This window comes from Cebus imitator, unplaced genomic scaffold (genome assembly GCF_001604975.1).
Source record: "Cebus imitator isolate Cc_AM_T3 unplaced genomic scaffold, Cebus_imitator-1.0 Scaffold69, whole genome shotgun sequence".
In the NCBI taxonomy this organism is placed as follows: Eukaryota; Metazoa; Chordata; class Mammalia; order Primates; family Cebidae; genus Cebus; species Cebus imitator.
The window spans coordinates 3,542,509-3,570,149 of NW_016107384.1; the positions used below are offsets into that span (position 1 = coordinate 3,542,509).

Here is a 27,641-nt window from a genome sequence, read left to right on the forward strand (position 1 = left end):
GTAATACAAAAATTAGCTGGGTGTGGTGGCTCACGCCTGTGGTCCCAGCTACTCTTGAGGCTGAGGCAGAAGAATTGCTTGAACCAGGGAGGTGGAGGATGCAGTGAGGTGAGATCTTGCCACTGCACTCTAGCCTGGGAGACAGAGCGAGACTCTGTTTCAAAATAAATAAATAAATAAATAAATAAATAAATAAATAAAAATAAAAAAGCAGATCCTAGGTGAAATAAGCCAAAGAAAGAAAGAAAAATATCACATGATCACTTATATGTGGAATTCAAAACAAAAAATTCAAATATACACATAGAATAAAGCAGTGGTTACTAGGAGTGATGTGAAGAGTAGGGGGATGTGGGAAGATCCAGGTGGAAGGGTGCAAAGCATTAGCAGGATGAACAGCTCTAGAGATCTAATGTCCCATATGAGGACTGCAGTTAAAATTGTATTGTACTGGCCAGGCGTAGTGGCTCATGCCTGTAATCCCAGCACTTTGGGAGGCCAAATTGGGTGGATCAGCTGAGGTCAGGAGTTGGAGACCAGCCTGATCAACATGGAGAAACCCCAACTCTACTAAAAATACAAAATTAGCTGTGTATGGTGGCACATGCCTGTAATCCCATCTACTTAGGAGGCTGAGGCACAAGAATCGCTTGAACCTGGGAGGTGGAGGTTGTGGTGAGCTGAGACTGCGCCATTGCGCTCTGGCCTGGGCAACAAGAGGGAAACTCTATCTCAAAAAAAAAAAATTGTATTGTACTGTTTTAGGGATTTTTGTTAAATAAGTAAATTTTAGCTGCTCTTGCAATACACACAAAAAAGTCACTATGTGAGATGATAGATATGTTAATCTGCTTCTCTATAGTAACCATTTTACTGTCTGTATCTCATAACATCATGTTGTAAACCTCAAATATATACAATAAAATATATTTTAAAATACAGAAGAAAAAATTGGAGAGAAAGAGAGAGAGAGAGAGAGAGAGAGAGAGAGAAAGATCCTTGGTGTAAATGAAGCTCCCAGGCACCACTCTGGGGCACTGGATCCTTACTTTCTGAGAGCCCAGTACTACCAACAAATCACTGAGATGACCTGTGGCAGCCTTAGCTATTTTTTCTGGAGTTCTTCCATCTGAATGCTGACCATACCTGGCTCTGATTAGCTCATGAGATCACAGACAGGATTTTAGGCAGCAGGCATTGTTCCCTGGGTAAATACCAGTCAGAGTATGGCCAGTGGTTACGGGCTTGGGTGTGTCAGTGGATTTCCTCCATCTCTAAGGCCAAAGAAGAGTTCTAGGCACAGTATGTCAAAAGAAAGCACGCTCCACATACGTTCCTATGGAAAGGTGGATGGGTTGCATTTGAAAGCCAATGGAATACGGGTGTTGCACCGGATTTCATCACATGGCTGGAAAGCAAACCGGATGAGACTACACAATGGAGTGAGTGTCCATATCTGGGCCTTCAGAGAAATACTGCTTTGTTTGAAAAGGGGGGGACCCAGTTGCTCCACGAAGATAGGAAAATACGCTTGCTCTTCAGGAAATGAAGATCATCCATACTTTTCATTACTCAAATGAGGTCTTGAAGCATTTTCATACATTTGAAAAATTTAAAAATCTAAGAAAAACCTTCCTTTTATTTGAGAACAAAACGTAAGTGAAAGGAGAAGAATCAGGCTTTAAAAGTCCACATTTATAGTTCTTTTAGCTTAGAGATTTCATGAATTCCTCATTACAGTTTGTTTTCATAGAGCAGGATTTTGAACAAAAAAGATATCCAGGTATAATTAGAGTCTATCCAGAGTGTATGTTGGATGAACAGGTCTATTTGCAAACAACCAGTGAGTGGAGAAGAATTTGCTGTCGAAAACCCCTCCCAGATACTGAGCCACAAAGCTATGTGAATATCAAACTGCTATTCAATAACCAGCCCTGGAGGAGCACAGTGCCCTGCAGGTGATGAGACACTGATACCTGTGCCTTGCCCCTCCACCAACAGCAGAGCTGGGAGGAAGGAAGGTGACAGTGCTGTGGCCACATGGGTTACAACTCAGGGAAGGCTGGCAACAAAAAAGGAGGCTTTGCTTCTTCATGGTCCCAGAAACACTTTTTTGCTTTCCCCTTGAGCTTCTTAATTATCCAGTTTACTTTATTCCAACGAAAATAGTATGGTTGACTAGAAGGAGACATCTATGTTAATGTTCAGTTTTTTTAGAGCTAACATTTTTGGGCTTTATTTTCTCTACCTTATAAAATGTGGATAAAGCCACCAACCTTAGAGAGTTAAAGAGATGATTTGAAATTATCAACTGGGTGTGAACATCAGGAAAAGTGGAAGGGTGACCAGTGGTAACCAGTGGGATAGGGTTAGAGGGAGATGTTGGCGAAAATCAACTAATTTTTCTTCAAATAGCTCTGTCTTACTTGACTTATTAAAAAAGTATTATGTTAATGATTTACAAAATTATATAAATATTTTTTAAAAATCAAATAAAGGGAAAAACTCACATAAGGCAACTTGCAGAGTGTCTGGTATACAGTAGATACTCTGTAAATGGTAGCTATTATAATTACTTCAAAGTCTTGATTCTGAAAGCAAAAATCTAGGGTTCTTGGCACAGTTGAATGAAAGACAAGTCTATTTTCTGTAAATGATAATAGAGAGACAACTTGGCTGCTGCCTTAGATATTATTGAAAGATAACTATAGGAATGGATTCATATGCATAATTTTCTCTTCTGCCCACAGCAATCATAAACTGGAAAGAAATAATTTCTGTACTGAATTGTTGCCAGGTAGTGTTTCACTCAGTAATGCAGGAAAAATTTGAACTTGACCCAATACATCATCATAAATGTTGACATGTCCTTGAAGCTGGCTTCTCACACTATCTGTAAACAGAGCCTCACATTTACTCTCTGTATAACTCAACTCCTGTCTCTCTTGAAAGAGATGATAACAAAATACAGCCCTTCAATTTACTTTATCAATATAAAGTTGACCCTATGTTATATAATAAGTTTAAACATTTGTTGATTTTCTATGGAGAACATACTCACTAAGCTTTGTGATATCTATTAGATTGGTCTATCTTTGTGATATCTATTAGTTGGTCTCTATTAGATTATTAAGTTCCCAGGATAAAGTGTGTAGAATTATATCTACCTGAGCTAACTAAAAAAAGACCCCTGAGCTAATTAAAAAAAAATCCCTGTCTTTAAAGATTTTACCATCAATTACACATTTGCTATCTGTTCATTGGTCCTTAAAATGATAATCAGAGCAAGGTAGAACACTAATTATTTCTTCCTTGGGCTGAACATCTTTAAAGACTAAATAGAGGTAAAATAGGCTTTTGCAATTTCCTATAGGTTTAGTTTCATATTTGGGGTGAGAATGATTATGTTCATCTGTAACGTAGATAAAAAATGACAAGAGTAGAAGAAAAACCTGTGCCCCGGCCACACATTAGAGGCAAATCCTATAGACCTCAAAGGAAGAAAAACATAACCCTTTAGCCAAATAATAACTTTGAAGTAGATTTCAAAGTGGAGAGAAAAATTGGGAAACAATTCACACAGATTTTGCTCCTGGGGAGAAATTCACATTTTCCAGATTAGCAGAGAGCATGCCAGCGATACACCACTTGGCTTAGCACAACTGATAGGGGACTTCTAGTTCTTATAAATATACAGATAAAAATCAATGCACCCAGTTTGGGGAGGTTCTACAAGGACAGCAAGCTACAAAGTCACATTGGAAAGACGGGATGTGAAACCATCTCCAATAGAAAAATCATTGGGCAAGCTTAGTTCCAAGCCAAAGAGACAAGAGATCAGGACAACAATTTGCCTGGGTTTAGTTTGAAGGATTAGGGGAAATTTGGGTCTATCCTGATTTTATCCACACATGTTTTTACACCCAGTGAACCAAACCAGAGCATGACAAAGCTGTGATTACTTTGCTCCCCACAGAAGGTCAAGCATATTTAAATTAGAGACCGGTTTTCTTTATTCACTGTGAAGTTTAAGATACTGGCCAAGACTCTGGTATTGGAATTGGAGGAAGTGTGGCAGGGATTATAGTCTTTGACTGATATGGTGGAAATTTAAGAAGTGGAGGTGAGACAAGCACACCTATTAAAATATTTTATACACAAGTTGGAAGCATATGAGGGCAGTATCAAGAACTAAATTCACCGCAATTTTTAAAAACAGTTTATGGCTAAACTGGGTGGGAGGCATATTTTGTGGGTAACATACATCTGACTGGTTAGAGGATCAGAGGGGAGACCCTGGAGTAGCTGGAGCATGCACAGTACCTGTTGTTCTTCGGAAGTCCTGATGGAAACTGCACTTGCAGCTCCAGGACTCCAGTTCCTATCATTCAGCTGCCAAGAATGTAACAGGAACTTCTGCTCTATGCCAGTGTTTTACTTGGATCCTGGCTAGGGAGGCCCTTGCCCTGGACCCTGTGCTTCAGAGGGCACCATTCTGGCCCTCTGCCAGCCAGGCCTACCCCACATGGCCAAAGGAACAGCCTACACCTTCTTCTAGACCATGCTCTCTGCACCTGGAACTGTAGCAGTTCCTTTGTTCCATCTCTTATCTCTCCCCCATTGCCCAGAAGACTTTTGGATTATATTAAGTATCATATTGGCTACTGTGGTCCTTGGCTATCCTCCACTGCAGAGTCCCTCTCAGCTGCAGCAACTTCTTGCTGGAAGTTGCTTGGGAATTACATGTTTAAAAGACCCCACTGACTAACCACCTCAGGCTCAAGAGATAGGAAAATCCAAAATACACTGTGTAGGACTCCATGGTGGCTTATGTCCAAAAGATGAGAGTAGACAGGTTGAACAGCAGACATGCTGCCTGAGAAATTCTCCCAATTGGCAGGACAAGAGCTACATATCTACAAAAATAAGAATCTATGGGGTACATGCTCTGTTTTTCTTAAAGGTGTGGTCAAGTCAGTTGGCTGTTCTGCATGTAGCTCATCCATTTGGTATTCCACCACAATTAGGAGCTGACTGAAAAGGCTGAAAATGAGCTTAGTTCATAACCTTCCATGTGAAGTGATTAAGAAGGCTTAACCAACAATTCATGTTAACTTTATACAGCTGTTCCAGGGGAAGACTCTCTTGATTGTGGTAGAATTCTTCCCAAAGTGGCCTCAAATGTTTTTAGTTTCATTTCTAACTTCTGCTGCTAAGTGCTAGTTATTTACAGTAAATGGATATCCCGCTACTGCTATATGATAATGGACCCTTATCTCAGTTTAAAGACCTCATCAACAGGCACTGCAAGCAAGCTGCCAGTCCATAAGCCTTGATAAGGAATTCAGGCTGAATGGATGGCACTGGCATCTGAGAATGACCTAAGGCACACTTCGGGAGAAGACCATTGCTCAGTGAGCTGTGTTAGTCCCCACAACTGGAGTCAGCTGTGACTGCTGAATATTAATTGGGGCATTATCTCGAAATAAATCTGTCTCTATTTAAACTTACGGATTTGTAAGGTCAACTTGCACCTAGAAATATTTATCATTGGTTGAATGCCTACCATTTGCCAGGCTCTGTGTTAAGACCTTTGCATATATTAACACATTTAAATTCTCATAAAAAGCATGTTGTAATAATAATGACTAACGTTTCCTAAACCATCACTGCATGCTAGATCATATTGACAGCTCAGCTTTATATAGCCTCATTTAACCCTCATTTGACTGTTTGACATGGCTCTTACTATTATTTTTTCCTCACAAACAGGGAAACTGGGCTAGGGTCAGGGTAGGAAATGTGAGGTTGTCACATAGTCAACAACTGAGATCTCCCTCCAGGGCTTGTGCTTCCAACCACTACACAGGTGCCTTGCTGTAAGGAGATGAACTGATCACTATCATTTCACCAGTGAGGGAACTGCAGGTATGCTGTTCAAAACCACACTGCTGGACAATGGTAAAAAGTGTAATGAGAACTTCGGTGTCTCTGCCCACAAGATTGTTCTTCCTTTCTACATGGCTCTGATTGTATATGCTCTTCAGTAATTGGCAAACAAAGTTCAAGCTCTGTTAGAAATTACAGAGTAGGAAAAAATCGGGGTTCTGTTCTTATAAATGAAATCACGGCACCTGAATTATGCAAGGTTGAGCCCCAAGATAGGCCAGCAAGTCATTCCCACCTGATCAGCTGAGAAGGTCTTCCCTGAAAGCAGGGTTTGATCTTGGCAGAGCCATTAGAAGGATTTCCTCTGGATAACATACTTTTCTTTAAACTGTTCTGTATTTTCTAAATTTTCTACAATGAGCATGCATTACTTTTGAAAGTAAATGTTCACAGACAAAACATGAATACATTCTCATGTTAAAACATTCAACATCACAAAGCCTTTCTCTTAAACTCTCACCTTCCCCTCCTCTATTCTAATCTCCTCTCAAGCTGTGTGGATTTTAGTATGAATTCCTATAGACCTGAACTAACCTATATAGAAGTTACTACACATGTGGCCGTGAGGACCTAAAATGTTTTAGTTGAGATGTGCTGTTAGCATAAAATATATACCAGATTAAAAAATTTAGTGTAAAAGAAGAATGCAAATATCTCATATAATTTTTATGTCAATTACATGTTGAAATGAAAAATTATGGAGTCAGTAAAAAGATCAGTGGTTGCCAGGGATTAAGCTGGGTGGGGAGGGATGAATAGGCAGAACATGGAGGATTTATAGGGCAGCGAAATTACTCTGTGTGATATTATAATGGGAAATATATGTCATTATACATTTGTTCAAACTCATAGAAGGTACAGCCCTAATGTGAACTATGGACTTGGGTGATAATGATATGTTAATGTAGGTTCATCAATTGAAACAAATGGATTGCTCTGATGGGGGATGTTAATCATGGAAAGATGATACATGTGTACGCATGTGTAGGGGAATGGGTTCATAGGAAGCCCCTACCTTTTGCTCAATTTTGCTGTGTACCTAAAATTGCTCTAAAAATAGTCTTCAGAAAAATGAATATACTGGTTAAATAAAATACATTATTAAATTAATTTCACCTGTTTCTTTTTATTTTTTTAAATGTAGCTACTAAAAATGTGGCTCACATATTTCTATTAGGCAGCACTGCTGCTCTAGAGTCCAGATTTTTAGTGCACTTATACATACATATTTAAGAAATACATATATATTTCTGCCTGTTGAGTAAAAGCACCTACTGCTTCAATTTGATCAACATTGCCCATAAAGTGCCGCATCAAAACACCACCTCATTTCAGCTACTGAATTCTGCTAGTTGCTGTAAATAAATGCTGATGCAGGTGATCTATGTAATCACTACTTTGCTAAATTCTAACTAAAGTAACTTTAAAAATATCTTATAATGCATCTAATAGATTTAATTCTAAGTAAATACCTGATAATGTCCAGTTCAGTGATAATGCAAAAGAAATGACCCCAAACAAGCTCCTGCTACCCCCTGGCCCCCGCTTTAAAAAATGGCTAAATATACATGATTTACATAGACTGCATTTGTGTAAGTGATGAACTGGTGGCATGTACACATGCAGCACATTCTTTTGTTGGGCAGGACAGGTGTTTGTTGTGTTCTAGCAAGTCATTAGCAGATTGAAAACATTAGCAGCTCTTACTTGAACTCAGTGCAGAACCTCCTTGAAGGCAAAGGAGAGAAAAAGAACATTAGCATGAGCCAAGGTGCCCTGGTAACTCATGATTTTCATTCCTGTGAGTGCCTTTTGATGCTCTGTCCCATTTGAGTCCTTGTGGTTACATGCTGCCTAGTTAGAGAACTGCAACTGAAGTCCTGTTTATTCCTTTGCCTACTCACTGCTGCTTCAAGTCAAGCTTCCCAAGCGATAAGATGGAACACTGGACAGGAGTCTCTGCAATTTTCTTCTAGCTGGTAATTCTCCCAGTCTAACAAACCAAGTTTGCCTTAAGCAGATACCATTGGAACTATTTTAAATGCTCCATATTGATAAGACATTTAAAACATGTTTCCTTTCCCCTCCCCCTATTCCTCACAATCTTTTTCCTTTATTTCAGAAAGAATAAAGAGAAAAGAAACTAGAATACAGAGATTTTCAACTTTTTATAAAGTGCTATATATCATTGTATTTAAGATAATCTTTTTAAAAGTAAAAAAAAAAAAAAAAATTGCCCCTGAATTAGGATTGACTTTATATGAGTAGATACCATCTGCTATAACAGCCCAACCCTGTCCCCCCAGGTCTTGGCAGCTAAAGGTGAGTAGGACCCCTCTTCCTTCCCCATGTCCCTGCCTGAGAAGCTGCCAGGAAGCTCTCAGGCAGCATTAGCCGGCAGGAAGTGGGGTGGGAGTGAGGGAGTCTCCACCCATTAGCAGCTGCTTAAGCAGTAGGCAGGGGAACTTTCTACAGAAAGGTCCAGGTCAGCAGATACTCCAAACCAATTTCTACCACATGCTACCCAGTTGTGGAATTAAATTAAAATGCTAAGAAGGGATCTGGAATGCCAATTCCCTTGTTTTCCCCCTACTTTGTGCCTGGCACCCAAAAGAATAAAACAAGAGCAGCTGGACCTTGGCAGTTGAAAGGGAATTATTAGGTAACTAGAAGGAAGCGAAGGCAGCACACACCAAGGAATGCTGTCTGCACAGACGTCATGTGCCAATGATGAAATGTCAAGACCCATCATTGTCCCCGTGGTGACGTCTTAACAGGCTTAGTAACTTGCTCCTTTGGATTTAACCAAAAGACAAGTTTGAGAGATTATCGGAATCTTTCAGGGCAGGTGGTGGGTGTAGTCTTAACAGGCTTAGTAACTTGCTCCTTTGGATTTAACCAAAAGACAAGTTTGAGAGATTATCTGAATCTTTCAGGGCAGGTGGTGGGTGTAGTAGGGAAAGGAGTGAGGTCATTTTTTAAAAAGCAAAATAATGTTATCACCTCAGTGGTTTAGCTATAGTCCATTCTAGTGCAATGTGAAAGAAGTGTTGTCAGCAGCTGGGAAAATATTTCTAAATAAGTCATTTCAGATTACGATAGAGCTCTAAAATAAAAAATGAATAAACAAGTGTTTGTCCATTAGATCTCAGTGCATTTTTGTTAACACTTTACTTGCAGGAGATATTTGACTTTTTCTTACCCTATTTCCTTAACAATGATTTACTATGGCTTTAATAAGTGGATAAAAGTTGGGTCCATTGTTTCACATCCATACTTAAAAATAAGTTTTTATGGCTGAGCACGGTGGCTCACACCTGTAATCCCAGCACTTTGGGAGGCTGAGGCAGTCAGATCACCTGAGGTCAGGAGTTTGGGACCAGCCTTACCAACCCATGGAGAAACCTGTCTCTGCTAAAAATACAAAATTAGCCAGGTGTGGTGGTGCATGCCTGTAATCCCAGCTATTCGGGAGGCTGACGCAGGAGAATCACCTGGACTTGGGAGGTGGAGGTTGTGGTGAGCTGAGATGGCACCATTGCACTCTAGTCTGGGCAACAGGTATGAAACTCCGTCTCAAAAATAAAAAGTTTTAGAAGAACAGAAAGCCAAACACCGTATGTTCTCACGTATAGGTGGGTGTTGAACAACGAGAACACGTGGACTCAGGGAGAGGAGCATCACACACTGGGGGCAGTTGGTGGGCGTAGGGGAGAGACAGCGGGGGGTGGGGAGGGAGGGGAGGATGGGGAGGGATAACATGGGGAGAAATGCCAGATATAGTATGCACCTAAAGTAAAATTAAAAAAAAAAGTTTTTACATGCCATCAACAATAGAAAAACATTAAATGGTTACCTCTGCAAATGTGTTCCGATTTGCTTGCAAGCCAACTTTTACTACCTCAAAAGGGTTAACTATGATGGCTTCTGTTAGTCCAGATCCCAATCCAGCAATGGTGAATGTCTAGAAAAATTAAATCAATCAGTACTTTAAAACAAGTTATCATGTGTACAGGTTTAAACATCCTATTCATTACACTGTGCAGCTGAACGTTATAAAGAGAATGGAGAAACCTACATAAATGCACCATATACCATTACTAAACAGTTTTAGTTCTTGATTAGATGCTGACAATTCATGAAGAAGACATTACAGAAGCCACAAACCACATCCTAACAATTTCAAAATAAAATGTCAAAGCCCCATCAACAACGACTTTTTCCTTTAACAAAAAGCAAGTTTGTTTTACTGATTTAAAGGTGGATACTAAAACATCTGCAAATACAACAATTAAGAGAATTTGAATTGTAAAAGGAGAGCTTCATTTTTAAACATGTACTTAAATTTCTTTATTGGGCATACAAGAAATTCAAGGAGCAGAACCACAAATAAAATGTTTCTAAAAAGTTAAATTCAGGTAACAACATAGCTGGCAACATTTAACTCTATGGTCATGTTTTTAGAGCCACTATTCTGGACTATTAACAAACATAATTTATTTTTTATTTGTCTTTTCCCTATTTTAAAAAAACACAGGTAATTGACATAGTCTTCTAAACCTAAAAGCTTAGATCAGAAATGGCACAGTCCCAGTTGCTCGGGAGCTGAGGTGGGATTATCACTTGAGCCTAAGAGTTCAAGGCTGCAGTGAGCTATGATGGAACCACTGAACTCCAGCCTAAGTGACAGAGTGAGACCCTGTCTCAAATTAAAAAAAAAAAAAAAAAAAAAAAAAAAAAAAAAAAAAAAAAAAAAAAAAAAAAAAAAAAAAAAAAAAAAAAAAAAAAAAAAAAAGAAAGACAACGAAATGACTAGGTTATTCTGAAGGGCTCAAATAAAATCTAGAAAACTTATTAAAGGGTGACTGTATGTCAAGTTCTTATTCGCTACCTGTCAAGAATTTCTGCAATAGGAAAGAACGATTTTTCTAGAATTTTCCTCTAGGTAGAATGCTTGTGTGTTTTCTAGAAAATCTGCATCAAAAATAAACACAACAATTAAAAGATGCACATGCAAGACAGAAAAACAAAATGAAATAAAGCCCCAATTTTCAAAACAGATGCTGGAAAAAACGTAATTATTTAGTGCTGAACCTCCCATTCCAGGACCAGAGGTAGTACTCTAGGCAACCAAGAGAAGAATGAAACCAATGACGAGCAAATAACAGAAAACTCTTATTAATGGGTGCTAATCTCTTCTAAATAGGAGACTAAAAGAGAGGAGAAGGAGAAAGGAATGTTGTATAATCTTGGAAAGAAAAGCAGAGAGGCAGGATCCAGACACAGGAGGTCTGGGTTTAGGTCCAATTCTAGCACTCATTGGCTGTGTGACTAGAGCTGTAACACACAGTAGCTTGTGCATAGGCAAAGGTGCCCAACCAAGGATGTGTGGAGGCTGGAATCCAGCTTGCCCCTCATTTGCTAAGAGGAGCCCTGGAGAGACATCAGTCAGGAGAAAGGGCGCCTTTTATTATTCACACAAAGGTGCCATTGGTGCTAGCTGTGGCTCTGTTGTATAAATTGCTGAATCTCTGATGAGCCACAGTTTTCTTATCTGTAAAATAGATAATGATATCTAGTTTTCCTGCTCATAAAGTTATTTTAGGGCTCAAAATGATGTGTGAAGCCATTTCATAGAGTGCCATGTAAACATCATGGTTCTTGTTGCACACAGAAAAAGGAAGAATGGCCGGACACGGTGGCTCATGCCTGTAATCTCAGCACTTTGGGAGGCCAAGGTGGGTGGATCACCTGAGGTCAGGGGTTCAAGATCAGCTGGCCAACATGGTGAAACCTTGTTTCTACTAAAAATACAAAATTTAGCCGGGCTTGGTGGTGGTGGGTACCCGTAATCCCAGCCACTAGGGAGGCTGAGGCAGGAGAATTGCTTGAACCTGGGAGGTGGAGGTTGAAGTGAGCCAAGAAAACGCCACTGCACTCCAGCCTGGGCAACAGATTAAGACTCCATCTCAAAATAATAATAATAATAATAATAATAATAATAATAATAATAAAAGGAAGAATGGAATTGCATACAGATTCTAGGAAAGAGAGACTCACAGATGATGTTTTCATCTCCCTTCATTACAATTTTAAACATATTTGTATAGGATAACTTACCAAATATTTTATTCATTTATCTCAGACTTCCATCTTGGAAGCCAAAAGTGGAAAAAAAAATACTAGTCTCAAGTTATTCTGACTGGGAAAGCTAAAATCCAGATGTCCAGGTTTTTATTACTTACTATATGCAATCTTCCAAGTAATTCCCTTTTTTGCTCTTCTATAAAACTTAGCTACATTTGCTGTCAGAACTAGTGTTCAGCAGTCCCTTGTCAGAAGAATTGATCAGATATCAGGAGATCATGTTGCGTAGATTGTTCCAGAAACTTACATTTACTGTTGGGTTTCCAGTCTCCTAGGCTTTTCATGTGAGAGCACGAGGGGACATTTAACAGCTGTTTAAATGTCTAGCCATATCAAAAAAAGTCACTGAAATAAATGAGTTCAAGAAAAGAGAACTGTACACAGTTTGCATGCATTTGGTTATGGTAGCTTCAGTGACCAAATGCTTTTCTATTTCAATTCTCAAGAGTCCAAAGACCTATAGTCTCTCACAAGGTACAAATGTTTGACACAAGAACAGCCAGCTGGCCCCCTAGAGACCATATTTTATTGTTTCTCACTAGGAAAGTTTTAATCCTCTTTTCGCCAAGCTGTTTCCAAATTTGTTGCTGAAGAATTAAAAGAAAAAAATCTTAGCTAGTTTTGAGATTCATGATGTAACTGCTCCTCTCTAGGAGGCCATGCTCCCAGCCACCTTGTATAGGCAAGAGTTGGATGAGACATTGCTTTGTCATAACAAAAAGTGATGCTATTAGGTTTCCTAACAGGATCTTTCCTAGAAAAGGGGCATGTATGATTTTTAAAAAATAATAGATACTTCTTCTTGGACAGTCTATTTGGCATATTCTTAAATATTGTCCATTTTATTAGGTAAACGAAGGCATTTTCCTAGAGGCTGGAGTACACTGCCAATTGGTGGGCCAATGCAGATTTTGTTTTGCTTTGTTTTGCAGACTTGGAGGGAGACATCAGTGCATTTCCTCTCTCGGGGGCTCCTGTTGCACACACGTTTGTAGAAGCCATTTGGTCAATACAATTAACTTCTGTGAAAAGCAGCAAAGTCAGCAAGAAGGAGAGGAATGGTGTAGGTAAATGATCAAAGCATCAAGTGAATTTTGTGTAATAAATGAGATATGTCATTGTAATATCACAATTCTCCCTAGCTGAGTTGTTTACAGTCATTCTTATAAAAGGTCCTTCAGTCTGCATCTAACCACAGAGTGATTTTATCCCAAGGGCTCTGAAGTCTATTTACTACAGCTGGTGCAAAAGCTGGAAAAGTGACCCATTTGGTGTATTGACTTTTTCATATGTAGGTATGTGCAGTATGTATGTAAACATATACATGTCTTGGTTTAAAAAGAGTCTTTGATAAACATGCTCTTTATTTCATATTCTTGACCATATCTCATATGGGACCTTTCTAGACATATCATTATTATCATAAATTCATCACTGGGAGCTATAAAATAGCCAAATTGTGAATTATTAGGAAGATGGCTTTCAACAAGTAGCTGAACATTGAATAACTCAAATTCATATTTTAGTAGCTGGGCTTGGGGAATCAAAAGAGTTTTTGTTACTAGATTTTGCTTTATGAAATAACACACACATTTAAGTATAATAAATACTCTCACTTACCAATGCTGGTGACAGTGACACATATCCTAGCAATTTTTTGTACTGCTCAAAGGTGAAAAACTGTGAAACAAAACCAAACCCACAGATTTATAACAATTTCCTGCAACAAACTCTTTAATTGACTCAAATTTCTTTAGTAAATCATTATGTTAACCAGCATTTCAAAAAATGATAAACTATCTAATACAGTTTTTAATCCTGTCTCGGGTAGTTGCTATTGGATCTTTCTTTAACATTCACAGTTTCAAATGCAGTTATAATAACCTACAGAAGAGCTGATGAAATCCTTTAGAGCAGTAAATGAACCATACAACTTCCATTTACCATGACCATTTTCAGTTTCCCCAGACATCAATAGACTTCTCTCTTATGGCACTGATTCAACATTACAGGCCTAGAAATCTGATGTCTTTGGTCTCCTATGTTTTCTCTATGAACTGCTTTCCCAGTGAAAGCCCAATTTTCTAACACACTTGTAAAAAGACATACACTTTTCAGCCTTAACTTGCATTTCTATTCTATTCATATCCCCTCTGCTCCATGGAATTGAAAACACTAAATAATTATGAAGATGCCATGATAAACTAGGGAAGAACCCAAAGAGGTTATCTAGATCATCCCCTGCCATAAAAGGCTGTCTTCAACCTGAATGAAGAAAGAGAGCTGATAATTCCTTCCTTCAAAACTGATGGTGATAAAGATGATGGTGATGATTTATCAGATGAATGTATTGTTAGTTTCTTCAGTAGATGATGTTTAGTATAACTTTCTCTGCAAACAAATTTCAATGGAGGCAAATCTAATCAATTGCTTCATATAATACATTTTTCCCCTTCTTTCTTTCTGTATTCTACTTTTTGAGCAACAACTCTGCTTGAACATGGTTTGCTCTTGGGTACTCAGAAGCTGTCAAAACCACTGATAAGGCATGTTTTTAGGTCCTGCTAGAGGCTGATTCTCAAGACTCCAAAAATGGTATGGGTATTATATGGTCCCCAATATTTTCTACTCTATTATTTTATAGCCCAGTAAAATGGGGAAAGAACGCAAAATCTGATTTCAGAGCAAAAAATATTCTGCTGTTAGGAAGAAGTAGCTCCTTATAGATGGCTTTAATGAGTGTTTGGGTAGCCCAAGAATCATTTTACTACCAGATACATTTTGATTCTTTTCAATACTCAGGAACTACTTTTGTGCCATGGTCTTTTAAATGTACTATTAACGTAGAGTTTCTAGAACCAGGATTCATTTAATCCACTCATTTAATAATACTATTAGAGACCTCCTATTCTAGGTACTGGACATGTAACAGTAAAAAAGAGAAACCTCTGCCTACTTGAGCTAACATTTTAGTGGCTTGTAAAGGCCCTGAAACTATCCTGGTGTTAAAACAGTACTCACCAGGGACCACCACTTTTTTGATGAAATATGCATTAGTAACCATTAACCATGGAAGGAAAAGTGTTATAATCTTAGGTTTTTAAAATAATTTATTTTTCTTCATTTTTTTGATGGTCCTCATCACCGCTTTGACAATCACCTTGCTGGCATTTGAAGTGAGCAGTCCTAGAGCTGATTCCAGGTTATGCTAATTAGCTGTGAAAGCACAGGAAAGTTGCTTAACCTTTCTAACTCTCAAGAACACAAAAGTTACCTTTTAGAGTTATCATTAAATAAGATAATTTAAGTAAGATTCCCTGACAGGACTGGCACAAGTGAGACTGTTGAAAAATCTTAGTTTTTATTCTCTGACTTCACTTAGGTTATCAAAGGAGTCATAGACGCCTTAAGTATATGAGCACTCCTCTCAATGCCCTGGGACTGCTGAAGCTTTCCAGTCTGGCTGGTGGGAACAGGCACTATTCCCAGCCCCATGTGACTGCTGAGTGCTGTTCCCTTGAAGCCTTTTGGGCGGTTCTTTCCCAGGCATTGGTAGTTTCCTCGTAGGCATGCACTGGTCAATACTCAGCTGAACACTTGGGGAGTCCCTCTGCAGACCTCAGCAGTTCTCTCTTTGTGCAGTCTGCTCTTCCCTGTTCCTTTGTGCAGGTACTCTGTCCTATGGACTCTGGCTGTCTTGCTCTCCCCTGCCTTTCAGCTCCTTCTCAACACAGGGAGTCCCCTGGGCTCTGCCTTGGTTTCCCCTCCCTGCCCCGGGGCCTGGAAAGTAACCCAAGGCAGTAAGCTGTGGCATCACAGGGTGCGTCTCATTTGTTTTCCATTTCTCAGGTATTTCCAGCCTTCATCATCTGATGTGTCCAGTGTCTTGAAAACTGTTATTTCATACTGGTCCCTGGTACCCTATCTCCACCAGGAGTGGAAGTTTTGGCCCTCCAGAGACTCTGAACAGTAGATGTGGGAATTTTCTCTCTATATATATTTCTTTGTTTCTTTCTGTTTCTTTTTATATATGTTTCTTTTATTCAATATCATCTGAAATCTACTATGTATAAATACTATGATTGGTATCAGTATACTGCAGTGAACAAATAGGCTTCACAGTTTATAATCTCTTGTGAATTTAGTTAGCATAAGGCAGTCCTTGAGAAACTGAACGTGGGAAAGGTGGTATTTCTGCATGTGTGAAGCTCAAGACTGGACCCTGAAGCCTGAACCATGGTGTCACTCATCTCTGAGGGATCAGTTGATCTCTCTCAAGTCTTCATTTCCTTTTGCTAACTATAATACTAATTCTGTCTAATTTGTGAAAGGAGAAGTTCCATTCACTTAGCATCAGTTAGTCTTATTATTTTAATGATAAGCTTATTTCAAAGAATAAAGTACACAAAAACTTAAAATTGTCTGTTTCTGATTATGGTAATGATTTTAACTAAAGTGTCAGTACCAAAGAATACACACACACACACACACACACACAGATATACCCCACAGTCTCTGAATATTTTTTTTCTGAAGTAAACTTTGATGACATACAATGAAGCAGTTTATGATGTATGAAATCGTTACAATCAGGTGATTGCTTTCCTCACAAATCCTAAGATAAATATCTATAAAATGAATGTTTTCACAAATTGTGTTGGAAAAACTAGGCTATCCATCTGGCAAAGATACACTTAGCTCCAAGTTATACTTAAAAAGCCAACATACTTACCATATGTCTCAATAATTTTAAGGTAAAATCTACTTGAAACAAGATGTCTGGGACATATACACCATATCCAGTTGCCTGAAAGTTCATCTGTTAACCATTGTTCTGGCAGAGAGCATTGCTTTTGTAAAATAGAGACTAACTCCATTTTATAAAGCTAAACTTTTTTTTTCCTGTAAAAAATTGTTCAATGTTGATGTCTTAATCCCCTTAAAGTTTAAATTGTCTCCAACATATAATATTAAGAAAAAATATTCCAGGAAAAGCTCTAATTGTAATTTACTTTGTTTACACATGTAAATCACTGAACAGATGAATATATCATTCCATGCAGATAAAGCAACTTTCCTTTTGAACAGGAACTTTGCCCTGTTTGTTTACTTGGGCAATCTTTTATCAAGTAAAGCCATTTCATAATTCAATTCAGCTCTTTTGTGTACTTTGGTGAACTTATTCCAGATTCTCTACTGTGATTCAGATCCTTATAATGAAATTTGTATTGAAGTGATATTATAAAATCACAAAACCTATACCAACAAAGAGGATAAATTTATAGAGAAAGTATGTTCTAAAGCTTTGTTTTCCAAATTCTAGACTTGAATTCAATCCTATTAAATTGCCATTTTGACATAATATAAAGGTTGGATGTTTGTGTGTATATGTGGGTGATTTTATCATAATTACAAACCAGTCACCCTCTTGAACTTACTTAGCAAAAGTATATGAGCTGTTCCCTCTTGCCTTTCAGGACTACTGGGAATACAAACTGAGTAATGTATGTGAAAAAAAAAAAAGCCTTATATTGCTTGGAAAGGAAGTCTTTAGGCTATCATTATTATGGAAGGACAAAGCCTTATTTGGTGATGTCAGTGGTATGGGGGAAGGGAGCAATGACTATCAGAGTCTCTATGATCAGGACTCTTGTCTGAGAGAAGACAGTAGTCAGATTGAGTTCTTTTGCCCCTGCATGTTCTGCCAGATCTCCCTGTTCCTCTTCAGATACTCAACTAGCAAGTAGTATATAAACCTCTACAGTCATGTGGTTAAGTAAATGGAAATCAGGGTACTGGAAGTAATAATTTTTGTAAGAACCAGAATAGAGAATTTTAACAGAGGAGACTGGGGGTAAAATGAAGTTGGCATGCCAAATAAATACACTATGTGAGAATCACATATAAACAAATATAGTATATTGGTTTACTCTGTTAATAAAATGGGAATGATTTAGGGAGAAAGGTTTTTCTTTCTCTCCTCTTTCCTCTTCCCTCCCTCTCTCTTTCTTTAATAATTATTTCTCCAAAGGAAAATTTCTGAGTTGCTTTGAAGAAAGGTCCAAGCTATTTTGTGGTTTACTAGCATTTCCTTCACCATGTTGCTTTTTGAATAATTTCCCCATTAAAATGGAATGCTTTTACCTGATTAAAAAAATCTACAAATTGATCTACATATTTGAGAGACTGACCAAGTCTAATTACAATAAAAATGATGCTATAATTTCTGCATTAAGATTTTTTGTGCTTTATGCACCGTGCTTTTGCTTGGTGGGAACACATGCAATGCTTACCTTCACTGCTCTTTTTGGTGTTTCAGCCAAGATAGGTGGCAGAATTCCCTTGTAAAAACCAAACAACCTGTTGGAGAAATAAAAGATTTTCTGTGAGTAAGGAAATTAGGAAACAAGTATTTCTGACTTTGTTTGGATAAAGCAACTAATCCGAAAGCATTCCAGATTATTCAACATAGCATACCAATCATGAAGTCTTCCTTTCATTCTAAAATAAAGAAATAAATTCTGTGTCTATTAGCATTATGACATTCAGAAGATGAATACATGATACTGAGACAGGAGCCCCTTAGGTAAGTTGCTAAACATGACCATTAGTTGTACCTTAATGATGAAGCTGACCCTCCTTACTCTGAGTTTATTTTCTCAGTTGTGTGGCAGGTAGCTTCAAGCTATCTACAGTCCTGCATCCCCTCCCTTGTGGTAACCAAATGAAGTTAGGATTATACCTGAATCCATTAGAGTGTACCTTTCTGAGGCTAAGAAGGTGATGAAACTTTCAGTTTTAGCTTTACTAACACAAGGGAGCTAACAAGCTCTGTGGGTATGGTATTAGGGCTTCTAGCCCTGTCCTAAATTAGTCAAAATTTTTAAGCTGCCTTAATGGGGTGGAATATGGTCAAAGAGAGTTGGCTATAGGACTGTGTGTTGCCAACAGAAGAAATGTCAGACTCCTTTGCTGATATGCAAAATCACAAGGCATGGACCAGTTTTCTTTTCCAATGTTCATGGGCCCATGGTCACATAGTCAGATTTTTTTTTTTTAAAAAAGAGTGACATATGATTAGATTTATAGTAAGTCCTCATTTATTTCTTATTACATTTTAGAATTCAAAATTGTAAATTCCTTTGTCCTGGAATCTTCATGTATATGCTATATCTTCATTTCAAACCTTAAAATATATAAATAGAAGATAATATTATGCATTATTTTCTGAGTAATCATTTTTCCTGATGAGTCCATAAGTGACTACAGATGAGGGCAGAGCTCAACATGTCCCTAATTTAGGATATCCATCTAACATGGGGCTGCAGCTTCTCTGACTGACCCCCCAAGCTTCACTCCAACTTCCTTAAACTGGGTTCACTTCCAGCTGTGCTTCTGGGAACAAGAAGTTGAGAACCAATTCAGGTGAACCCACTGTGCCACCCAAACCAACATGGTAACCTCTTGTTCTCCCGCAATTCAATGGCTTACACAGTACCTTTCAGTGAGAGGACTAAAGTAGTTGCCTGATTTATTCAATTCATGGGCTTACACAGCCTCAGTTCACTGGCTTACAGAGCAACTTGAGGGCAAATTAACAAATATTTGGGTTTCTTACATCAGAATCCTTGTGTGTGTGTGTGTGTGTGTGTGTGTGTGTGTGTGTGTAACCAGGACACAAATATTTGTTAAGCTTATGGATCTCATAAAGAGGAAGAAAGGGATCAAAGGATTCCCAGATATGGGCTTAGTCTGCCCACCATTTTTGACTTAATGGATAGTGCTAGCATTATGAATAGGAAGTAAAGCAGATACATGATTTGAAGAGCTATAGCAATTCATGAGTTGTTCCCACCCCTTTTCCATTCCAATTTGAACTACTGATGCCTGAAATTCTCATGTCAACATGAATTTCTTCTAGAAGCTAATAACTTTTAAATACTTTTTCTCATTTAAATTTCATTATAAATTAATCACTATGTAATTTTTGGCATAAAGAGTGACTAAGCATAGATAGGTCTTCCCAAAAGATAAATGTAATTTTCTTGAACAGAAGTTCTACATCTAAAATAAAAAAGGTTATTAGTTCTGTTCTTTCTGTGTTGATCATTCCTCATCTGGAAGACTATGCCTGATTATTGGAGGAAGAAAAAAATAAAGAGAAACAAGTAAGTAAAGCTTTTAAAACAGAGTGCCCAGATCAACAGAGGAACTTGAAATCCCACACTACAGAGAACAGTTATAGGAAGAACAGTTGCTTCACTTGGAGAAGAATGATCTTAGGGAGAAATAGGTGAACGTGATGGATCTTTTGAAAGGTGTACATGAAAGAAAGATATTACACTTTTCTCTTTGTTTCCAGGTGGTAGAACTAGTGCCAACAGGTGGAAGCAACAAGAAAATACACATTTTTGGCCCAGGTGGAGCTTAACACAATGAAGTACGTCTAATAGTCAGAACTGCCTAAAGATAGAATGGGTTCTCCTAAAAAGTGGTGAGTTCCCCTTTGGTATGTGATCAAACAGTCTTGATGGCCACTTGTCATGGATACCAGTGATGGGAGGTTCACAGCAAATCCATGCATTTGACGGCCCTCAGGGCTGGTCTATTTCAGTCCTCAGATTCTGTTATTCTGAGAAAAGAATAAGAAGACATGGGCAAGCACTTCTCTGAAGAGACAGAATTTGCCACACTGTAGAGCTTTGCATCAAGTCTTGCACTGCTTCTCTGGAAGAGGACTAAAGTCTTATAACTACACAGAAGTTCTTCATTTTAAAAGTGATGGGGGAAATATTTAAAAAAAGAGGTGTGATGCAGGAGAGAAGAAGAGGCAGCTGGGAGAAGCATACGGATTTAATATGACAAAAGCTGGGAGGTCCAGAGCCCTCTGCTTTGTGTTGAGGATGCTTCATTGATGTGTCCTCCTCCTCTTCTCTTTACTCAGCTGCTTTCATGTGCAATTGCTCCCCTCCTCCCACACCACCATCCTGAGCTTCCAAACCAGGAATGAACAATTTTAACAACAAGTTCTCAAAGACCACAGGCAGTCTCTGCTGGTAAATGAAAGCTAGGACCACCTACCTCTTTGCATTGTTTTTACTGTATAGCCATGCAATAGTAGACATCTATGGAATAGTCAGGTCAATAGCACTTCCGCTGAGGGCTGGCCCATTTTAAACACATTAGTACAATATGATGCTGCTTATAGGCAGGAGTTGACTGGGTGCCTCACCCAGATGGGTCCAAATGGTATTCTACTTCTTTGCCTGAGTTAGTTTGATCCAAGCGAGACCTAGCCTAAGATTTTGGAACTCTAACAGGGCCAGTCTTGTTCTGTCAGGTTAAAACTGTAACATATAAAACTAGGATATCAATGGCAGTCATGCTTTTAATCATTTGGAGAAAGTCAATCTGCAGTGATAAAAAAGAAAGAAGCCACCATTTGGGGAGGCACAGAAGCAAGAAGAAGAAGGTCTGGTTCTGTGAGTATGGACTTGTTTCCAGAATTTCTTTAAGCCTAGTTACGTCTTGACCTTTCTTGAATATTGGTATTTACCTCTGCCTTTGATTCTATGAGATGCTCAGTAACATTTCCAGGAAATTCTCTTTTTTACTTAAATAAGTTTGAGTTGCATTCATTATTTATAATGCAGAGCCCTGGATCCAGAAAGTAAGCATCATGGTCCCTCCAGCCAAAGTGGCTGCTGTAGAACCTCCATGCCATGTCCAGTCATAGGAAGAGCTTCACTCTCAGTTAAAATTGGCCCTTGAGCCGATCAGAAGAGTCACATACAAAATGTGGGTAGGAGCATGTGGTCAAGGGCTCAGCTGATGAGCTATTCTTGATTAGATAATTATTGAAAGTTTTCCCAATGCAAAATATTATATGCAGTTTCTAAAAACCAAAAAGCAATTATGTTTTATGAAGCAGATGCATTTTTTTTTTCTGCAAAAGAACTGATGTTTATATTCACATGCACTGTCCATTCTGCCTTCATGTGGTTTTGGCTTGCTGTGCAGAGCCTACAGCTTACCAGGACCATAATCTGGGAAGTTAAGAGATTGGCGACACCCATTAACATGTGTCATCCCACTTACGTCATGAGCAGCTGAGAGCTGCTTTCAGCCTACTTGCCAGATGAATAGATTGTGGGCTTCTAAACGTTTATGTAGCAGCAAAGGCAATTCTTCTCTCTGATGTGATGGCAAAGGTACCACTCTAATCTGAAGTTTTGACTCACATTGAGCCAACTGGAAGAATCTTGGGAAGAGGCATAAGAGCTACTACAAGACCTCCCATAAAATTGTATTATGAACTACATGGCAGCTCTTATATTGTGTTTTCAAAGCTGTTACTTCTAAAAGTATTAGCTTGCATATTTATGGATTTTTGTAAATATTACTGTAAGTAAAAATAGTCAAATCTATTGAAAGCTTACTATGTAATAGCTTTCCTGTTAAGAATAAATACATGTCATTATATGTACACATAGTAATCTCAATCAACTTTCACAACAATCCTTTAAAATATTTATAATTATTTTCCTAATTTTGCTGGTAAGAACTACTGTCATGTCATTGACAAATAGGACACAGCAACCCAAATCAAGTACTCTATGTCCTTCACCACTGGGCTACACTGTATAGCTTTCTTTTTAAAATAAAACTATTTCAATAAAAGCTTTTGAAAAATTATTTATGTTGCAACAATACTTTGTCATTTCGCATTTTAGAAGGAAGCAGAAAAGGCCATTAAAATAGGTTTCTATTCCAATTTTTATTCAATTCTGTTCTAAAGTAATATGAAATACTATATAACTGATAGAACTGGTCTAAGATGAATAAGATCATTTTTGTGAAAGCTTTTGGGCTATTGATTAAACATTTTCTAGCTGTTTTAGAATGAGAAAAAAATGAGCCCTAGGATAAACTTGTCTCCCCCCAAGATAAACTTTTTTCCCTTAAGAGGCACACCAGGAGGCTGGGTCTGGTGACTCACACCTATAAACCCAGCACTTTAGTAAGCCGAGGTGAGTGGATCACTTGAGGTCAGGAGTTTGAAACCAGCCTGACTAACATAGTGAAACCCCTTCTCCTACTAAAAATACAAAAATCAGCCAGGCGTGGTGGCATATGCCTATAGTCCCAGTTACTCCAGGGGGTGGTATGAGAATTGTTTGAACTCAGAAGGCAGAGGTTGCAGTGAGCTGAGATTGCACCACCGCACTCCAGCCTGGGCAACAGAGCAAGACTCTGCCTCGAAAAAAAAAAAAAAAAAAAAAAAAAAAGAGAAAAAAACTCAAAAAAAAAAAAAAAACAAAATTAAAAAAAAAAAAAAAAATCAAGCCCAAAAAAAAAAAAAAAAAAAGTGGGAGAATGTTGGTTACTGATCCAACAGATGTGCCTTACCCCATTTGCTCCTCAGGGTATAAGTGATCCCACATCCTGTGCTTAGGGAGGACAGTACTCCTCTAGCCCATGGGATAAAGCCCTAGGATACATTGTATGGCTTTTTTTTTTTTTTAAACGAAACTATTTTAAGTAGAATTGTTCAAGCCCATCACAGTGGGCTCATTCCTTTGCTAGTGAGAGGATTAGGCATGAGCATATGTCTGAAACCTAGGCCAGGAGACAAGAGGAGATGGTGGGCTGGAAGGTGTGGATTTCCAGTCTAAGGCAAAGATGCCCATAGGAAGAAAAGTCCTGTCTTCTTTGCTAGGTGTTTCCTAGCTGTGTGAGATGCCTGTGCACTGCAGCCATGTGAGACACCATTGCTCCCAAGCTAAGGATGGCCAAGGAGAAAGATGCAAGGGACCTGGACCTCAGTGACATTGTTGGGCTTCTGAAGTAACCAATGCTGGCATCCTACCTCCAGATTTCTGGTTATGTAAAATTAAAAATAAACCTTTACTATTTGAGCTGCTTTTAATGATGTCTTCTGTTAACCTGCTGCTAAAAATATGCTGACAGAAATAACCTTTAGCACATCCATTTCTGAACAAAAACTCTGAAATTAAAATCCTTGAAATCATAATTATCTTAAAGATAATTGTTAAATATTAAGCAATGCATTTATAAGGAAGCTGTGAGAACTATTCTTAAAAAATGTTTTCAGATTATTTCACACATTAAAACCCCATCCCATTAGTCTGTGAAAGAATCTCTTTGGAGAAGCTAGCAGACTAAAGTCACATAGCAGATACAAGGAGGGGGTACCAGAACTCCAAAACCACTAGATTGTGATGGTTTATAGACTAATGAGAGGTGTTGTTCACAAGCCTAAGTAGATACACAGTGCTACAATATTGGATCACATTTGTTTTTAATTGTATTACTTATGTACATCTGTAAAATGAAGATCAAAAACTACATCACACGTGTTCTTCTCAAAGACAGCTCACACATAGCTTATTTGAAATACAGATTTCTGCCAAACCCTATAAAATAATTTTATCCCTCACTCCATCCCCCATGCCCCCATCTTAAAAGTGTGAAGCTATCTAACATATGGGTGGCTACAAGGTCACAGAGCAACCAATGAAAAGATGCTGACTGCATGGAAGCAAGGAAATGTGAAATTTCCTGTGAGTTCCAGCTTGTGTCCAGTCTCTGTGGTTCATGTACAGCAAGTCAAACCCTCAAAGATGTCTTCTTGCTGTCTCTCATTAGTAGGGTCCAGTTTTAGATTGCCCTGTTTTCAAGTATAAATTTTAGATACCCATAGAGACCAGACAGCCAGAAAGAGCCTTAATTAAACATTGTGTACCTGACAACATCTTTAGTCCATTTGAATGATTGAAAAAAAAGTTCCTTGCTTTAAGTTAGCTACTGAAATCTGAAGACTTCACAGTAAATAGTGGGTAGGCAGGGGAGGGCTTAGCATTCTCAAAATTTGACTCAGGTAAAGAAACTAAAAAGGAGTGGAAAAAATCACATGTCCTGTCTACCCCTCCTTTTTCCCCTCTGAGTCACCTCATTGTTGGTTTTGCTGGTATTTTTCTAATTTAGTATGTAGAAAATGTTTGTTTGGGAATCATTTGTACCACAGAGTTGAACTGCTCTTTCAAGCAGGCTGGGAATTTTCCTAAGTTACTAGCATATCAGGTTTTTGGTGTTAGGAGCAACAACATGGAATATTTTCTTCTTTGTAGTTCCCAATGAGAAACGAAAACAGTATAGCTGCTTCACAACTGACTTTTAGGAAGAGTCAAACCCTGTTTTCTATCAGAAAGGTTACCATAAAACTAAACTGATACATTAATGAGAAAATGAGTATAAAGAAAACTGTGAACAAGACATTTTTTCCTCCGAAGAGAGGAAAAGATCAATGTGTAAATCTGCTGCTCATGGAAGCTGAAGCTTTCCCTGGTTGTCAGGGGTGAAGTGTTTTAGGATCCAAACTGCCAATATTCATAACCAAAGTCCAGCAACCATCAAGCTGGAAAAGCCAGGATAGAGATGCACATTATCTGAGCCTGAAAATGTCAATTACAGAAATGACTTCCAAGTTGAAAAGCCATTTTCCAAGCCACCTGCAATACACACACACAACATGAGAAGGATGCTTTCACCTGGATCCCACTTCTTTGCCAAAAACCTGGCATTCAGTAAGCGTCCAGAGCAGCAATAATACTCACCGGTGACGCATGAAATAGGAGTGACAGGGAAAGTGACACCAGATCCCCAGTTGGGGAAATTGGAAAGCTTTAACATGTCTGTATACCTAACAGAGCACAATTACTACATTTTATTTTGTTTCAACAGCCAGAGCCCAAATGAACATCACCATTCAGTTCTGTTCTGGGCAATGATCCAATCTCATCTTTGTTACAGTTGACTTTGAAGCCTTGCAGTCAATCATATCTTCACAATTTGTTCTTCTTTCAGGCTTCAGGCATCCTCCTGATTTCTATTTCTTGTATGGAAGCCTTGAGTCATCTGTTCTGGCAACATGATCAACCTAAATCAGTAATTTTCTCCAAATTATACAGAAATACAGATTTTGCTAGTTTGTTATTTTCTTCCTCTTTCTTTCTTTCACATAATTTTTCCTTTAAGGATCTCCTAATACAAAGCTGATTGAAGCCATACAATATTTTCTTTCTTCTTTTGCTGTCATATCCAAGTTTTTTACCCACATGCTATGGCTCTGTAATTAAAGCAATGAGGGCCACACTCAGCCCTGGGTTATGAGTGCACAGCTTCCATTCCAGAGCAGAATTCTGGTCCTGACACTATACCTTTGGGGCATTATTCTGACATCATTTGTACTCTACAAGTGACAGCAGTTCACAGAATCCAAATGAAAGAGTGGGGTTTCATGGCTCTGTGATTTGAACTATGTAGAATCTATAATCTCAAATTCACAAAATTGCATGCATCTTAGGGCCATTTTCATCAAGGCAAAAGAGGGAGGGAAAACCACATATCTTTTAGAGGAGAGGAAAAGCAGTTCAAAAGAGAGTAAGTGACACAGATTCTTCCTGTAAAAGCCACAAATAAATTTCAAGGAAGTGCACATAAACTTTAGCTAACATTCTAACAATAAACTAACAAAAGTTTTCCCTACTCAACTCCTATCAGGTCTTCAGGCACAGATAATATAGTTTCCATTATTCATTACTGTGAATGAATTCGATTAAGTTTCTGCATATGATCTTTGGATTGATTTGTTACTCCAAACCACACTATTTTCATTATATGCTGTATGGAGGAATTCTTAACGTTTTCCTGAACATGTATTTCAAATTGTATTTTTAATATGATTTTACCACAACAATGATTTTTTTTGGGTGCAACTGACATAAACTACAACTTTTGAGTTTCTGAAATGCAAAAAAAATTAGTGTAGCTGTCAGTATCATTTAAGAGGTAAGTCTATGGCTCCATTCCCTAGAAAGTTGGCAGGGTGCTCAAAGCACTAAACATGTTGCTCAGTTCAGCCCAAGAAAGGCATTAGCATGATATGAGAACCAGAACCCTGATGGAAAACACTAAGGAAAGAAAAAGTGAAAAAGATATTTGAGAAGCAACCAAAGGGGTAAATAGTATTGGTAAAATGTGGGTGTTCATTGCCCTATTAACCTATAAGTGAAAAGATTTATTTACAATGGACTATATGGCAAGTGCATTAATTTTCAGTGACAGAGGATCACGTTGCTCATAAAGATGAACACATTTCCATTAGGAAATAATAATCACTGAAGGGCAGTTTTTCACTTAGGTGAATGGTACTTATGAAGAAAAAGACTCCAAGAAAAACAAAACAAAACAAAAAAAACCTCTATTTCTTGGACTCAGACTGAAAACCAGGAAAGACAACCCAATCAAGGAGTAAAAAAGTCCTTCACCAGAACATACCTCAAAATAATAAAAGGCATTCATATATGACACACCCGTAGTCAACAGCAGACTGAATGGGGAAAAGCTAAAAGCATTCCCCCTAAGAACAAGACAAGGATGCCCACCTTCACCAATCCTATTCAATGTTGTACTGGGTGTCCTAGCTAGAGCAATCGAGAAAGAAATAAAAGGCACCAAAATTG

At 38.3% G+C, this 27,641-nt stretch overlaps 1 protein-coding gene across 5 annotated transcripts in view; it reads right to left on the reverse strand.

The window, feature by feature from the left end:
* SLC25A21 (solute carrier family 25 member 21) overlaps nucleotides 1-27,641 on the reverse strand; it is a 512,809-nt gene that overhangs the window by 33,649 nt on the left and 451,519 nt on the right. For all 5 annotated transcript variants that reach the window (XM_017530843.2, XM_037739374.1, XM_037739376.1 and 2 more), the window contains 3 exons: nucleotides 18,390-18,456; nucleotides 13,717-13,776; nucleotides 9,806-9,913 (listed from right to left, as the gene is read on the reverse strand). In XM_017530843.2, coding sequence (XP_017386332.1) covers nucleotides 9,806-9,913; nucleotides 13,717-13,776; nucleotides 18,390-18,456 — 235 coding nt within the window. The remainder of the gene's footprint in view (nucleotides 1-9,805; nucleotides 9,914-13,716; nucleotides 13,777-18,389; nucleotides 18,457-27,641) is intronic.